Source organism: Hyla sarda, chromosome 3, assembly GCF_029499605.1.
Source record: "Hyla sarda isolate aHylSar1 chromosome 3, aHylSar1.hap1, whole genome shotgun sequence".
In the NCBI taxonomy this organism is placed as follows: domain Eukaryota; kingdom Metazoa; phylum Chordata; class Amphibia; order Anura; family Hylidae; genus Hyla; species Hyla sarda.
Window position 1 is genome coordinate 211,445,272 of NC_079191.1, and position 15,113 is coordinate 211,460,384.

At 40.3% G+C, this 15,113-nt stretch overlaps 1 protein-coding gene across 16 annotated transcripts in view; it reads right to left on the minus strand.

Annotated features, from left to right (window-relative positions):
* SNAP91 (synaptosome associated protein 91) overlaps positions 1-15,113 on the minus strand; it is a 205,162-nt gene that overhangs the window by 105,755 nt on the left and 84,294 nt on the right. For all 16 annotated transcript variants that reach the window (XM_056565979.1, XM_056565992.1, XM_056565990.1 and 13 more), the window contains 2 exons: positions 5,367-5,509; positions 418-493 (listed from right to left, as the gene is read on the minus strand). In XM_056565979.1, the coding sequence (XP_056421954.1) occupies positions 418-493; positions 5,367-5,509 (219 nt within the window). The remainder of the gene's footprint in view (positions 1-417; positions 494-5,366; positions 5,510-15,113) is intronic.

Consider the following 15,113-nt stretch of genomic DNA (forward strand, 5'->3'; position numbering starts at 1 on the left):
GTCTCCCAAATCCTGTTTTCCCTAGGAATAACCTGCTGTGAAAAAATCAGAACATGTTACTATGCTAAATATTTGTATTTCCTGTTAAAATGTATGAAAGAACAAAATAGAACAGCAAAAATTATCGCAAAATTGCAGTATTGCAGTGCAGATGCTGCACTAGAAATCCTTCAGCAATTTACAGTACAGTACGTGTGGATGGGGTTTTAAAACCACCATCTAAAAGTAGCAGAAAGAATTCTTTGCAGAAACACAAGCATTGCAATGTATCGGGTGAACTATGCAGCCTAATCCCTTGCACAATCTGTATGTGATACATCTGGATCATTGCATCAATGTATCTGCTGCATGTGGACTTATGTGGACTCAAAATATATGCACTAAAAGTGAAAAAATATATATACACATTCTACTTACCATGTGATCCACTTTTGTCCAAAAAGTTGCTAAGATTAAATAGGGTGTTCCGAGATGCCAAATACTGGATGAATCTCTAAAATATCAATAAGAACAAAATTTAAGTGATTTAAAAAACTATTTAAAGGGGTACTCCAGTGGAAAACTTATTTTTTTAAATCAACTGGTGCCAGAAAGTTAAACAGATTAGTAAATTACTTCTATTAAAAAAATCTTAATCCTTCCAGTACTTATTAGCGGCTGTAAACTACAGAGGGAGCTCTTTTTTCTGTCACGACCACACTGCTGACATCTCTGTCCATTTTAAGAACTGTCCAGAGCAGGAGAAAATCCCCACAACAAACATATGCTGCTCTGGACAGTTCCTAAAATGGACAGAGGTGTTAGCAGAGAGCACTGTGCTTGTGACAGAAAAGAACTCCCAAGAGAAAAGAATTTCCTCTGTAGTATACAGCCACTAATAAGTACTGGCAGGAATAAGAATTTTTAATAGAAGTAATTTACAAAATCAGTTCCACTTTCTGGCATAAGTTGATTTAAAAAAAATAAAAAATAAAGTTTTCCACCGGAGTACCCCTTTAAATATTTACATTCTGCATTGTTACATGCATACTGGTATATTTAATAAGATTAGTAAGTACATTTTTATAGATACTTTTATTTAGGCTTCCTTTGTATAAAAAAAGATTTTGAAAAGAGTTATCAGGAGGACAAATTTAAAGGGGTATTCCAGGCCAAAATTTTTTTTTATATATCAACTGGCTCCGGAAAAGTTAAACAGATTTGTAAATTACTTCTATTAAAAAATCTTAATCCTTCCAATAGTTATTAGCTTCTGAAGTTTTCTGTCTAACTGCTCAATGATGATGTCACGTCCCGGGAGCTGTCCAGTTCCTATGGGGATATTCTCCCATCATGCACAGCTCCCGGGACGTGACATCATCATTGAGCAGTTAGACAGAAAACTTCAGAAGCTAATAACTATTGGAAGGATTAAGATTTTTTAATAGAAGTAATTTACAAATCTGTTTAACTTTCCGGAGCCAGTTGATCTATAAAAAAAAGTTTTTGCCTGGAATACCCCTTTAAGATTTGTATCCCGCTAGAAAGATGTAAAAGTGCAAGCGAACAGATGAAGCATTGGGTTGGAGATGCTGTGGGCTGAGTTGTAAACACAGAACATTTTCAGCCAGAACAATATAGTTACCAGATGGTCACAATTCCACCTTAGTTTGTATCACCACAGTCTTCATCTTGTGGTAATTGCATCCCTTTATATATAATGGTTGGGTGAATATATATTTTAATTTTAAGGAGTTCCCACTCTAATATGAAGTTCTTCAGCAGCTGCAGCATGCAATATAATGTTCTGCGTCCCAATTAAGGCAGAACACCTCAATAGGCAACTCAGATGGTGCAGAACTTCGTTTTGGAAAGAATGAGGAAGTTTTATATCAAATCAATGAATAGTGATGAATAGTCAATAGTGAGGGGTTCAGAATGGTTATAAAATATAGGTATAATTTACAGTGTGGAGTACATTGTCCGGTACTTTTACGTTCTATCAGGACCTAAACAGCTGCACTTAAAAAGGGTATTACCCGCTCTCATATTGCTAGGATATTTCAGTCCCCCACCGACAATGAAGAGGCTGCAGCGCCAACTGAGAGGCCTCTTCCCTGCACACAGAACCCTGGGCACCCGATATGCAAGGAATCGCAGCACATCTTTATTCAAGGGAATAGGATTGGCTACAAGCCCAAGCAAGTGGCCAGGAGGGCAGCTACACAGGCATAAGAAATCCCCACCCAATTATTGTTAGAGCTGGCCAGGGTCTTGCTTATCATAAACTGATGTCATAGTAATATGCCCTCACTTTATGAGATGGGAACAAAGGTAACATAACTTTTAGGATGCCTCAATAAGGAGGCACAATCTGAGGTTATTTGGGGGAAAAGGTCAAGAGCAACATGAGAAAATAGGATTAAAAGAAGAGTATACAAAAAGTATATTGCTTGGAACAGACTTTCAGCAGATGTGGTTTGGAAATTCATAGTAGGTGAATTTAAACATTTCTGGGATAATAGTGCAATGCATTTGGAAAGTCTTTCCCTTTTTCACATTTTGTTATGTTGTTGCAATGTGTCAATAAATAAACAAACAAAAAAAAACAATTCAAGCTGTCTGCCCCTTTCACCCCCCCCCCCCTTCTCCATTCCCCACCCCAAAAATTCTAAAAATGTTTGCAAATGTAAGTAAAAACAAAATTTTGCATGGACATAAGTATTCAAACCCTTTGCTATGACACGAAATTTGAAAAGTGGGGGCCTACTATTCCGTTTAGGAACTTCCGTCACCAGTTCCGTCACTATATCGGCGAAACCCGGCCGTTACAAAACCCCTGATGGCCGTGACTAAATCGCATTGCAGCCTATGGGGTTTTGTAACTGCCCGTTTGCACCCATATATGACCGTAATTCATTACGGGCGTTATACAGTGACGGGACATTGTGGCGGAAAAATTACTGCATACAGATGTGTAAACCTTGTGGCATCATACCCAAGATGACTGTAGACTGTAATCTTAAGTAAATACTGACTAGAGGGTCGAATGTTCTATTTTAAATTTTCCCTTTTCTTTGAATTAGCAAAGATTTTTATCATTCTGTTTCCACTTTGTCATTATAGGTACAGGGTGCAGAATAATGGGGGAAACCTGGAAATTTTATTTATTTAAGCACAAGACCCCAACGTAATAAAAAAAATGAGAGAGTCTGAATGCTTTCACTGTATATCCATCCTAAGATACAGTAGTTCTTATAATCTGTGCTTGAGATGATCTCTCTTCAGTATCTTACCGTGTCTTGCTTAACTACCATGCTCACTCCTGCGCCCACCCCCCCAATTTTCTCATTTCTCTCTATGTAGATCCCACCTTATTGTGAATCCCTGACATATCTGAGAGATGTAACCTGTGTGTTTTCTGTTTATGTGCTCAACAATTCCTTTGACATGATAAAAAGGCCGGACTCCCGAAAGCTCATCTCTACAAAATACTGTTAGTCCAATAAAGAGGTATTAGGCTAGGATTCCACTTGGTCTTTTCTGACTTTTTTCTTCTGGCATTTTTGCATTTTAGTGAAAATTGCATTTTTGTTTCCTATGGCATTTTTTTTTTTTCAAAATATATTTGGTACACAAAAAAGGGGGGGTGCAGTAGGGATGGGAAAAAATGTATTTAATGAATTTTCTAAAGGTGAAATTTTAATTAATTTTTAATAATGTGTGTGTGTGTGTGAGAGTTTCACTTTTTTTTATTGTAGTACTACTACTCCCAGCATGGAACAGACTGTTCCATGATGGGAGCAGTATTACCTGTACTAATAGACATATCGCCCTGGGTGTCACTCCTGACACCCGTTGCGATCGTCCATAATATAGCAGAGATGCGGAGCAGCTCTATACAGCGCTCGCATCTCTGCACTATACTCCTGACTGGGGATTGACCGGATGGTTGAAGCCAATCCCTACTCTCAGTGGGAAATATTAATGAGTGATGTTCTATTCATATCACTGACCGGAGTACAGAGCAGAGATGCGAGTGCTGTAGAGAGCAACCCCTGCAATAGATAGGACGATCGAATTGGGTGTCAGGAGTGATACCCGCTGTGATCTGTCCTTAACTACAGGTACTACTACTCCCAACATGGAGCACACTCCGCTCTATGCTGGGAGCTGTAGTACCTGCATTAATAGACAGATCACAGTGAGTGTAACTTCTGACACCTGTTGCAATCTGTCTATGAATCCAGGTACTACAGCTCCCAGCATGGAGCAGTATGCACTCCATGTTGGGAGTAATAGTACCTGCAGTTAAGGAAAGAGCAAAGCAGATGTCACTCCTGACACTTGCTGTGATCCTCCTGTATAATGTATAGATGCAGGCAGCCGCTCTTCTATCGTCCCCTGCACTGAACTATATATATAACTATTCATATTTCCCGCTAATCACAGCTCTCTGTGGGAAATATGAAGGTAGGTATTATATATATAGCAGTGCAGGGGACCATAGAAGAGCGGTCGGCCGCAACTATAAATTATACAGAAGGATCACAACGGACCCAGGGCGATCTGTAATTTAGTACAGGTACTACTACTCCCATCATGGAACAGTGTGTTTCATGCTGGGAGTAGTAGTATTACCTAAAATATGTAAAAAAAAAAAATGTGAAAACGCTCACACACTACATTTTTATTATTGTTGGCTATATTTTTACTGCCCAAATGAATTAATCCCTGTTTAAAAAAATGTTGTTATAAAAATGATAAATTTTGTTAAATACTAATTTTTCCATCACTACTGTATCTTTATAATTTTTTTAATGGTACCCTACGAAATTTTGTTAAAAAGGTATCTCCATCTCTTTTTTGGATCGCTAAAGTCAAAAAAAGAATAAAAACCGCCAGCAAAAACGCCAAAGATAAAACCCACATGGCGTTTTTCTTGGAGTGTTTTTTTTTTACTTTAATAGACTTCTATGGGAGAAAAACACCACGATTTCAGGGAAAAAACGCCATAGGCTCAACATGCTGCGATTTTGCAAAACCACCAAGGAGCTAAAAAAATAAAAATAAAAAAAAAGTGTGAACAAATGCTAAAAAGATATAAAAAAAATGCCAAACTGAAAAAAGAATTTTGCAATTTCCCATTGATTTCGAAAAAACGGCATGTGGCAGAATTGGCGTTTTTCTTTGTGTTTTTCCCCTTCAAAAAAAAAAAAAACACGTGGAATTCCAGCCTTACAAGGTTCTGCAACACTGTATGATTATGCATCTGTATTTTAAGATAAAAATAAAGGACAGAATACAAGGGCATACTAGATGGACGCTTGGTCTTTTTCTAAACTATCTTCTCTGTTCCTAATAATAATGATCATAGATGTTCTTACCTCATTCCCATGGACCATTAGATGATGAGTTGTGACTAAGGCTTTAAACACAACCACCCAGCTGCTATTTGTGGCTCGCTCAAACAATGTGTCTGCCATCTGAGGGATATTCACATTTGTCTCATTGGTAGCTTGTATTAAATCTGAAAAGGAAGACAAAAAAGAAACACTGAACCTTATGTTTTAGCTGTGGATTATCTTGCAGACCTGCACTGCTGAACTGACACTGGTATCTCTGCAGCCAAAGTCCATACACTAGGATTCATATAGTGCCTTCAAAGATTCAGGTGAATTATTCAAAACCGAAATGAAAAGCAGAAATGATATATTTCATAAAAATATTTATAGCTTCAAATCCTAATAACTCAAAAATGTAGATGGGTAGAATATGACGGAACAATGGTAACTGGAATCACAAAGCCCTCAACAAGAGTAAAGCTGTCCATAGACCTTACTCAACTGAACACTCATTTGGCCAAAAGTTATACCAATTGACCCCACTCAGCCTAGCATGCATGCGTTTTCAAAGGGAAAAGGTCAGGGGTAGGCTACTGAGAAGAGAAGGATGGAGCATGTTGAACTCCATCTGTAGCTAGGCCAAGAAAGCAAGGGTTGACTGACAGTTCATGGGGCCCCCGAGCAATAGAGGATCATGAGGTTGGGGGTGATTGGGGGGATAAAGGGTCTTGCACTCTTCCTCTGCGGGTTTTCCCAGAGCTCAGACTTTGTCTCCTCCAGGCTGAGCAACAGCTCTTCTGCCTGCAGGGATCATGTGATGTTGCAATATCACATGACCCTCGCAGGTCTGGTTAAGCTGCCATTCAGCAGCGACAGCTCTAACATCGACTCTAGAACACAAAGTCCCGAAATCCGAGGCAAGACTCGAGTGAAGCGTGGGAAAAAAAAGTAGCATGATACAGTTCCATCTCCTTGGCCATTAGCACAATGCTAATAATAGAGTGAGAGGAGAAAGCACAGGCCACTGACGTAATGTAGTTTCCATAAAAACATACAGATGTTCACGTCTAACTTCATTCTGCAGGCTTTTAGAGATATACGTCATAGGTTAAGTGCTGTATAATAGTGTCCCTTTATCTAGTGGAATTGGCAATATGTCCCTTAACTTCCTTCATCCTACAGTCACTTGTGCACTATAAAAACACACCTTACTATTCCCATGGAATCCTGCCATGTGATTCTATGGAAACCTACTCATTAAATATCAGAAAATGTGCAAGGAACGCAGGGGAGTTTTATCAAGGTTAACATTGGTTAAATCTTCCTTTCATCCCTCTAGATCTCCTATTAAGAGGACTGCTAAGGGCTTAGAGCGGCATCTCTGTAGACTGGGAATCCATTACTCAGCCTCCATTTACTTCACATACAGAATCCATTTATATAGCGCAAGCAATTCCCTGATGTGGGCAACAGAAGTCTGCCAAAAGCTGCCTGCTGGTGAATCAGCATTGTCTGCAGCAGAACTTACATAGTAACTGGTAACAGGACCTCAGAGGGTTAAAAGAGGAAGTCACCTGATCATTAGAATCTTAGCATGATTGCAAATTATCTTTGCGGTGCAGGGTTTTTTGGTGCCAACATATAGATCTTTTTTAGCTCAATAGAAGTAGATTGTGTGTTACTTAGGGCTGGTTCACATCACGTTTTCTCCCATACGGGAGCGCATACAGCAGGGGGAGCTAAAACCTCGCGCTCCCGTATGCCTTTCTATGCGCTCCCGTATGTAATTCATTTCAATGAGCCGGCAGGAGTGAAACGTTCGGTCCGGTCGGCTCATTTTTGCGCCGTATGCCCTTTTACAACCGGACCCAAAACCGTGGTTGACCACAGTTTTAGGTCTGGGGAAAAAGCGCATACGGGGCAAAAATGAGCCAACCGGACCGAACGTTTCACTCCGGCCGGCTAATTGAAATCAATTACATACGGGAGCACATACGAAAGCATATGGGAGCATGAAGTTTTAGCTCCCCCCTGCCGTATGCGCTCCCATATGGGGGAAATCGTGATGTGAACCCAGCCTTACTGTGTATCAGGCATAGAGATTGATCATTCACCATGTATGAGATGGCAAATTTCATCTCTGGTGTGCCAGAAATTCTGTCTGCACCACCATTTGCGCCACAGTTGGAAAAAAAAAAAAAAAAATAAAAAAAACACACACACACACACACACACACACACCAACTAACTCCATTTTACTAAGAAAATCAAAAAAATATCCTCCTTTCCTGGCTCAAAAAAAATTGACCCAGCAGACAGGCAACAGCGGTGACATCAGTTAGCTCCAAGTTGGCTCGGAACAGAAGATACAGCAGAAGATTGCGAGAGAACCAGAGCACGGAATGGGAACAGGTAAGTATTGTCATTAGTTTTACCTGCACTACCTGTTTGTACCAACAAGTGACACTGATGGCAGATTTCATTTAAAGAGGTACTCCACTGGCCAGTGTTCTGGCTGCGTTTGGAACATTTAGTTTCGAACGCTGTGCGTGCACTGCGGGGGTCTGCCACGCCCCCTCTGACCCTGATCAACAACGGGAGGCACTCGTACATATCTACACCCGGAGTGCTGCTTTCTTTTTCTACGCATGTAAAAACTATATATTCTGTAAGTTTTTGATGCATTTAACTGTGTCCACACCAAAGACCACAAGGGTAACCCCCTTAGTCCTACATGTCAGGATGAAAAGTAGAAAGTCATGAGCAATGGGACCAGCAGCATCGTGATCCAGTGTGGGAGATCATAGAGTACCAGTGAGTTTGTTAAATGTTATACTGTACTGTCATCCTGGGCACTTTTAAATATAAAATTTATAGTCTGTATTACCCATTTATTGGCACTATCTAGTAGTCAGAATGAGATTTAGCAGCAAGTTTCTTAATCCATTTGTCCATGGTTCATTGTCCACAGTCCACACAATGGTAGAATTTATGTAAACCCAAATCAAAGGGATTTTCTTCCTTTATATTATAATAAAATTTACCAATGGACTACTTTATCTATATTTAGATAATGGTTATCACTAATATCTTTGGTTTTGCATAGGACTACCAGCTTTAGCTCCTTGCTTATCATGTAATAAAAGCCCTGCACTCATAACAGATAACCTGTTACACCTTATACATAATAAATTCATTTACAACGCTGTATGATCTAGGAATAATAAATGGCCCGGCTCCCACATTAGCAGATAAGAGAAGTGAACAGAGAGCTCGTGCTTCATTGCGTCACCTGCTGGAGTACAAATATTTTACTTGGAGAGTTTTCCTCAATGAAGATTGATGATAATTAAACAATCAATGCATTCAGAGGCGCACGCTCCATGTCTACTGCATGCTGCCTTCTGTAATGCTTATTGTTTTACAAAAGTGTACGCTTGTGTGGCTTTGTGACTAAACAGTCTCATAATGTATTAGTCTATTGGAGTGAGAAGGTCACTCACATAATTTTTCTCATCTAAATTTGTCGCAGGCTGATCCTGTGCGACTTTCTCCTGCAACAATTCATTTAGACTGTTAGATCACTTTGTGCAGTGGTCACTAATTTATCATGTGCGAATTTTCTGCAAAATGCAAAAAGTTGCACGGGCCAGATTTAGAACATATCACAGGGGGGGCATTTATCAAACTGTTTAGATGGTCTATATTTGTCTCTCAGAAATTCTCAGTCCATTTAGTTGAGACTTTTGCTTTAGAGCCCTTCTCTGCAGAAATAGTGTCGTTTCCTACAATACAGGATAAAATGCAGTGGTCAGGAATTTATCAATGGAGACTTTTATTGGAAAGTCTCAAAAAAAAGTCTCATCAACGGAAAATAAGCCAAAATGTTAGACCATGTCAGACCTGGCGTAAATCAAATCTAAATAGTTAGTAGGAAGCCTATTATCAATTTTTGGGATGTACCATGTGACAGTGCAGTTTACATTTTGAATGACATTTTAGCTTGAATCTGAAGGGTAATCCAATCTAATAATACATAAAATTCTAAAATAATACAGTTTAATCCCAATGATCCCTAATTTTTTTTTTTCTTTGATCATTTTGTTATTTTTGTAGATGTCTGATGCTATTTTTTTGGGTTTTCTATATTTTAGTGCTCAAATTTCCCTTTTGCGGTTGATTCGAAGAAAGCATATGAATGTACGCCATGCACATGGTGCAATTTAGTCTCTGGAGATTTCTGAAAACACATGTAGTGGAAGCATGGTGCAATTTCCCATGGCAACCAATCAGATTCCTTTAATTTTTTTTTTATTGTGTTGATACCTGCAAAAAATTGAAAAAGCAATCTGATAGCTGTGGTCACTGCATCACTCCTCCTCTGGAAAGGTCGTCATCAATCTCCCCCTTTTTAATTCCACGACACTATGCTGCTGATGACTGTGCCTAAGGCTATGTTCTCCCGACAGAATGTCCACATGGAGAATCTCTAAGCACATGTTCCATACAGTGTGTGCAGAATATTCCGGCGCTTGGACGGCACAGGAATGCGCCATCTCCTAGACAGTTATGCATTCCGTGAGGCTTCCACACGAAGAATTATCGCGTTCATTCTGTGCGGACACGAAGAAATTTCTGTTCAGAAAAGATCTGCCATGGAAATTCCAGTGTGTCCACTGAGCAGCAGAGTCACATTGAATTAAACATGACTCTACTGCAGCGGAATCTCCATCCCAATTTCCTATCCGGAATTAAATTTCCATTGTGTGAACCAAGCCTACAATTCTGGCCGACCACCACATGGCTGATCATCCTTTTGAACTTAGACTAACAGAATTAAGAGCTAGCTTAGAATGCTTTAACAAAAAAATGATTTTTCAAAATAAAATTCTTAGTCACCATGGCTACAGAGATTAGCCCTGCATTAGACACCTTAGTAAGAGCAGTTTCGTTAAAACCAGACTGTAAGGAGTAGAGAAGAGAGTTATTGGCTGGAAAGCAGGCACAGATTAAACTGCACAGGACGGATCCTGAGTTTTTTTTTTGTTTTTTTTGTTAGTAGGTAGAGAAGGTATGACAGGGAGTGTTTAAAGGGGTACTCCACTGGGCAGCGTTCGGAAGTAAATGTTCAGAATGCCGTTTTCACTCTGCGGAGGTTGGCCACGCCCCCTCAAAACATAATGGCCCTGCCCCCTCAATGCAAGTCTAAGGGAGGGGGCGTGACAGCCGTAAAGCGAAAACATTTACTTCCGAACGCTGCCCAGTAAAGTACCCCTTTAAAGAAAGAAGGAAGTTAGATAGTGACAGCTGAGGAGATAAACTGGAGGAGATGTGAGGGAAAAGGGTCCCCGACACATGTGGTTGGCGAGAGAAAGATAAGTAAATCTTATCCACTTTGCTGTTAGCTGTCAATACTGCTGATTTTCTGCACAAAACATATACATGTACCCTTAGTTCTTGTCCTTCAGCCAGCAGCAATCATCAGTAGGAGGACACCACGGATGTCTGCAGTCTTACAGACGGAAATGCAGCCTGGAAGAATTCGACCAAAAAGAATAAACATATTCATTCTTTGGGCAGGTATCCATTTCGCCGGCTAAATTTTGCTTCCAAAATTTCACAGTACCGTATGCACAGAGCAAAAAAAAAAAAAGATATATATTTTTTTGGAATGTCCGCAGTGTGGACAAGCCCATAGTCTCCATGCATATATATAGTTAATTCTTTGCTCGGAAGTCCACGAGCACTGCATATCAGTCAATGGTGACGGCGCAGTGCAGTACGGTCCTACCGCCGAAGTAATTTCTCACGGAATTCTGCGTGCGGAGAATCCGCAGTGTGAACATATCCTAATACACATTAGAGGTGATTGACTATTATTGCCCATGTTTTCCAACACTATGAAGGACATTTATCATTGTTGCTTTGGTAAGCAAGTTCTGTAGTCATTTTTTTTTTTGCTTTGGTTTTGCGTATGTGTGACACATTTGTCATTCTAATCACAGGGGTTTGATAAATTTGGCTCACATAAGCAAAAACCCAATAAATCACTTCAGAACAACAATTTGTAACCCCATCTCAAATAGCAGCTTTGAAAAAAAAAATTAGAGATACATTTTTTACCACTTTTTTTCACCCTAAATGTACTAACCCATTTATTTATTTTTTTTCTTCTCATTTCAGATCAGTGTATTCGGTGGACTACAATGAACAGTGGTTTTTTAAATATTAATAGAATGGTTACCGAGGGCTTCTGGGGGAGTGTTTTATTTTTTTAAATAAAAGTTTTATTCACGTGTTGCGTTTTATTTTTTTATTTATTTTACAGGCTTAGTAGTGGAAGCTGTCTTATAGACAAAGTCCATTACTAAGCCAGTGCTTAGAGTTAGCCCAAAAAACAGCTAGCGCTAACCCCCAATTATTAACCCGGTACCCACTGCCACAGGGGTGCCGGGAAGAGCGTACCAACAGGCCTGGAGCATCAAAAATGGCACGCCTAGGCAGTAAAAGGCTGGCTTGGGAGGGTGAGTAACAATGGTCCTCGCTCCCCCTGGTAACATCAGGCTGTTGCTGCTTGGTTGGTATCTGGCTGAGAATTAAAATATGGTAACCACACTTTTTTTCATAAATAATTAAATATAAAAATAAATAAAATAAAAAAACACAACACATTTAAAAACAACCTTACCAGCCAGAGCAGGTAAAAACAAATTTAAATACTAAAAAGTCAGGTGTTTCCCAACCAGCGTGCCTCCAGTTGTTGCAAAACTACAACTCCCAGCATGCCCGGACCGGCAAAGGCTGTCTGGGCATGCTGGTAGTAGTAGTTTCACAACAGCTGGAGGCACCCTGGTAGAAAAACACTGAGCTAAATAAAAGGGCGCAAGGAGAAAAATAAAAAAAAACTTCTGCTCACCTACTTCCGGTCCCTGCAGATGCCGTTAGTCTCCGTGCGGTCCGGTGTCTCCTTCTTACCATACAAGTAGTAAAACCTTTCCCTTTTCAGCCAATCACTGGCTGCAGCGGTGTCATGTGTCAAGCCAATGATTGACTGATGGGGGAAACATCTTTTCCGGCTGCAAAAACACTGGGTTTCCCGGATCCTGTGGGAGATTTGAAAACAGTCCTGGAAACCCAGTGTATTTGCTGCAGTACAGAAAACTACCTATGGGGGGGGGGGGGGGGGAAGAGAAGGGAGAGGATGTGACGGGGGGGGATGTGATGGGAGAAGATGTGACCATGAGGGGAGAAAGTGGAGAAATTAAATGGGGAGATGTGAAATTGACAGTGGGCATAAAATGAGTGGATAGTTGTAAAATGGAGATTGGACATGAAATGGCGGGATTTCACCATTTATTTTTTATATCGCATCGCATATCGAAATCGCAATATTTAGGCCCATAATCGCAATCACACATTTTCCCCATACCGTGCAGCCCTAACATTAAACAAAAATAAATAAATAAAACACTGGTCATCGTAGTAGTCCACCGAATCCAAAGTAGTCCACAGGATATATGGATCTGAAAGGAGAAGCGGTGTAGTTGTGCACCGCACAACTACAACTTCCAATATCTCCTCACTGTAAGGGCAAGCTGGGAGTTGTAGTCATGCGACGGCGGGCTGGTGGAAGATGTGCAGGCGGGTGACAAGCAAGTCAGGGAAGCTTGTCACCCACTTGCACATCTTCTGCCACCTGCAAGGGTGGGTGACAAGCTTGTCACCTGCCCCCGCTGCAGGACTACAACTCCCAGTGTTTCCTTACTGTAAGGGCATGCTAGGAGTTTTAGTAGTGTTGTGCGGGCAGGTTGCAAGCTTGTCACCCACTCGCAAATCTTCCGCCCACCCGCCGAACTACTAGCACTACTACAACTCCCAGCATGCCATTACAGTAAGGCAGTAAGGACATGTTGGGAGTTATAGTGGTGTAACGCGGGCGGGCGGAAGATGTGCAGGCGGGTGACAAGCTTGTAACCCGCCCGCACATGTTCCACCCAAGCTGCACCACTACAAAAAAAAAAAAAAAAAAAAAAAATGCTGTTAAAAGTAAGTTTGTAAGCCAGGCCTGACCTGCGACTTTTTGAAGGGAGACTTTCGCACTTGATCAATTCCCGACCACTGCAAAGTGAAAACTGAACATTGCTTAGGTAGGGCTGATTGGTATTTTTTGCTAACCCGCAAAAGTCGCACAAAGAGTTGCTTACGTGTACATGCAACTTTTGTAAGCAAAAAAATAAAAATAAAATAAAAACCCTCTAAATCCCTTGATAAATCTCCTTCTATAAGAAGAAAATTAACATCAATCTTTGGAAAGAAAATTGCACTTGGTGCGATCACAATTCAGGACATACTGTGAATACTCTGCAGTGCAATTTTAACACAGTTGGGCAAATTTACCAGCTACTGGTTCTGGGGAACGGTTCTGGTTCTGTCTATACTTGTTGCCTTGGAAAGGGTAATGTTTGTATTGATTACCAGTAATTTTTATTATATATATATATATATATATATATATATATATATATATATATATATATATATATTATATTATATATATATATATATATATATATATATATATATATATATATATATTTTTATATACATATATATATATATATATATATATATTATATACACACACACACCCACCCCTGTCTTGTGTATCAGAGAACACTGAGCGCCATAGTTCTTGAAATCCTGTGGAGTGTCAGGACTCATTTACATTCCTAAGATGCTTGCATAGCAATAACTTCATAAAGATCGACTTATGTGCGGAGACTTTTACAGCAACCTGTGAAAATGTATTTATGGTGTCAAAATGTTCATTCTTTAGCATTTCCCTGAAGCCATGCTGGGACACATTACATCAGTGTTTCCCAACCAGGGTGCCTCCAGCTGTTGCAAAAACTACAACTCCCAGCATGCCCGGACAGCCGTTGGCTGTCCGGGCATGCTGGAAGTTGTAGTTTTGCAACAGCTGGAGGCACCCTGGTTGGCAAAAACTCTGCATTACATCCATCCATACTTTACAATGTATGCTACACATACATCCCAGAAGGTCAAATACAAAAAAAGAGTTTTTCCCACAAGTCAGTTGGGGTAACAACAGGTTGGAGACGCAACAGTCGGAACAGCACCAATAATGCATTTACTACCTATTCTACTACAAGGAACCTCTGTTAAGCTGATCCCAGGATCTCCAGTGATCAGTTCTTACCATGGGGGTACCTGCTTGCAGGGGTTCAGTTTCTCTACAACACCACTGCAGGAGATAAAGTAGTATATAGTTCCCACTGAAATCAACAGACTTCACTACCTCTAGTACACATGTGCATTACAATTTATAAAACAAATAGCTCTGTTTTATTGTCCTTGCACTGGCTGATTATACATTATGGGAGATTAGCACAGTCGAGTCAGGCAAATCGTGGCAAAACAGCAGTCAGAGACAGTGGGGGATATTTATCAAAGTCAGTGGAGGTGCACTGATTTTATATACAGGTTTTGATGGTGTACATGGAGTGTATGTGCACCAGATTCATTACATGGTACAGGCCTGTGATAAATATAGGGCTAGTACACAGTTTAGTGAAATTTCACTTCAGCGGCCCACTTTATATTATTCCCTCTCTGTGACTTTTCTGCAAACGTTTTCACGTGTGCGACTTTCTACAGCCAGTTTTATAAGCCAGGTCTGGGCTGGTGTACGTTTGTGGTGTATTCGAGGGCAGCGCGACAAATCAGCAACTTATTTACAAAACTTGAACGCCATAAATCTCTGACCAC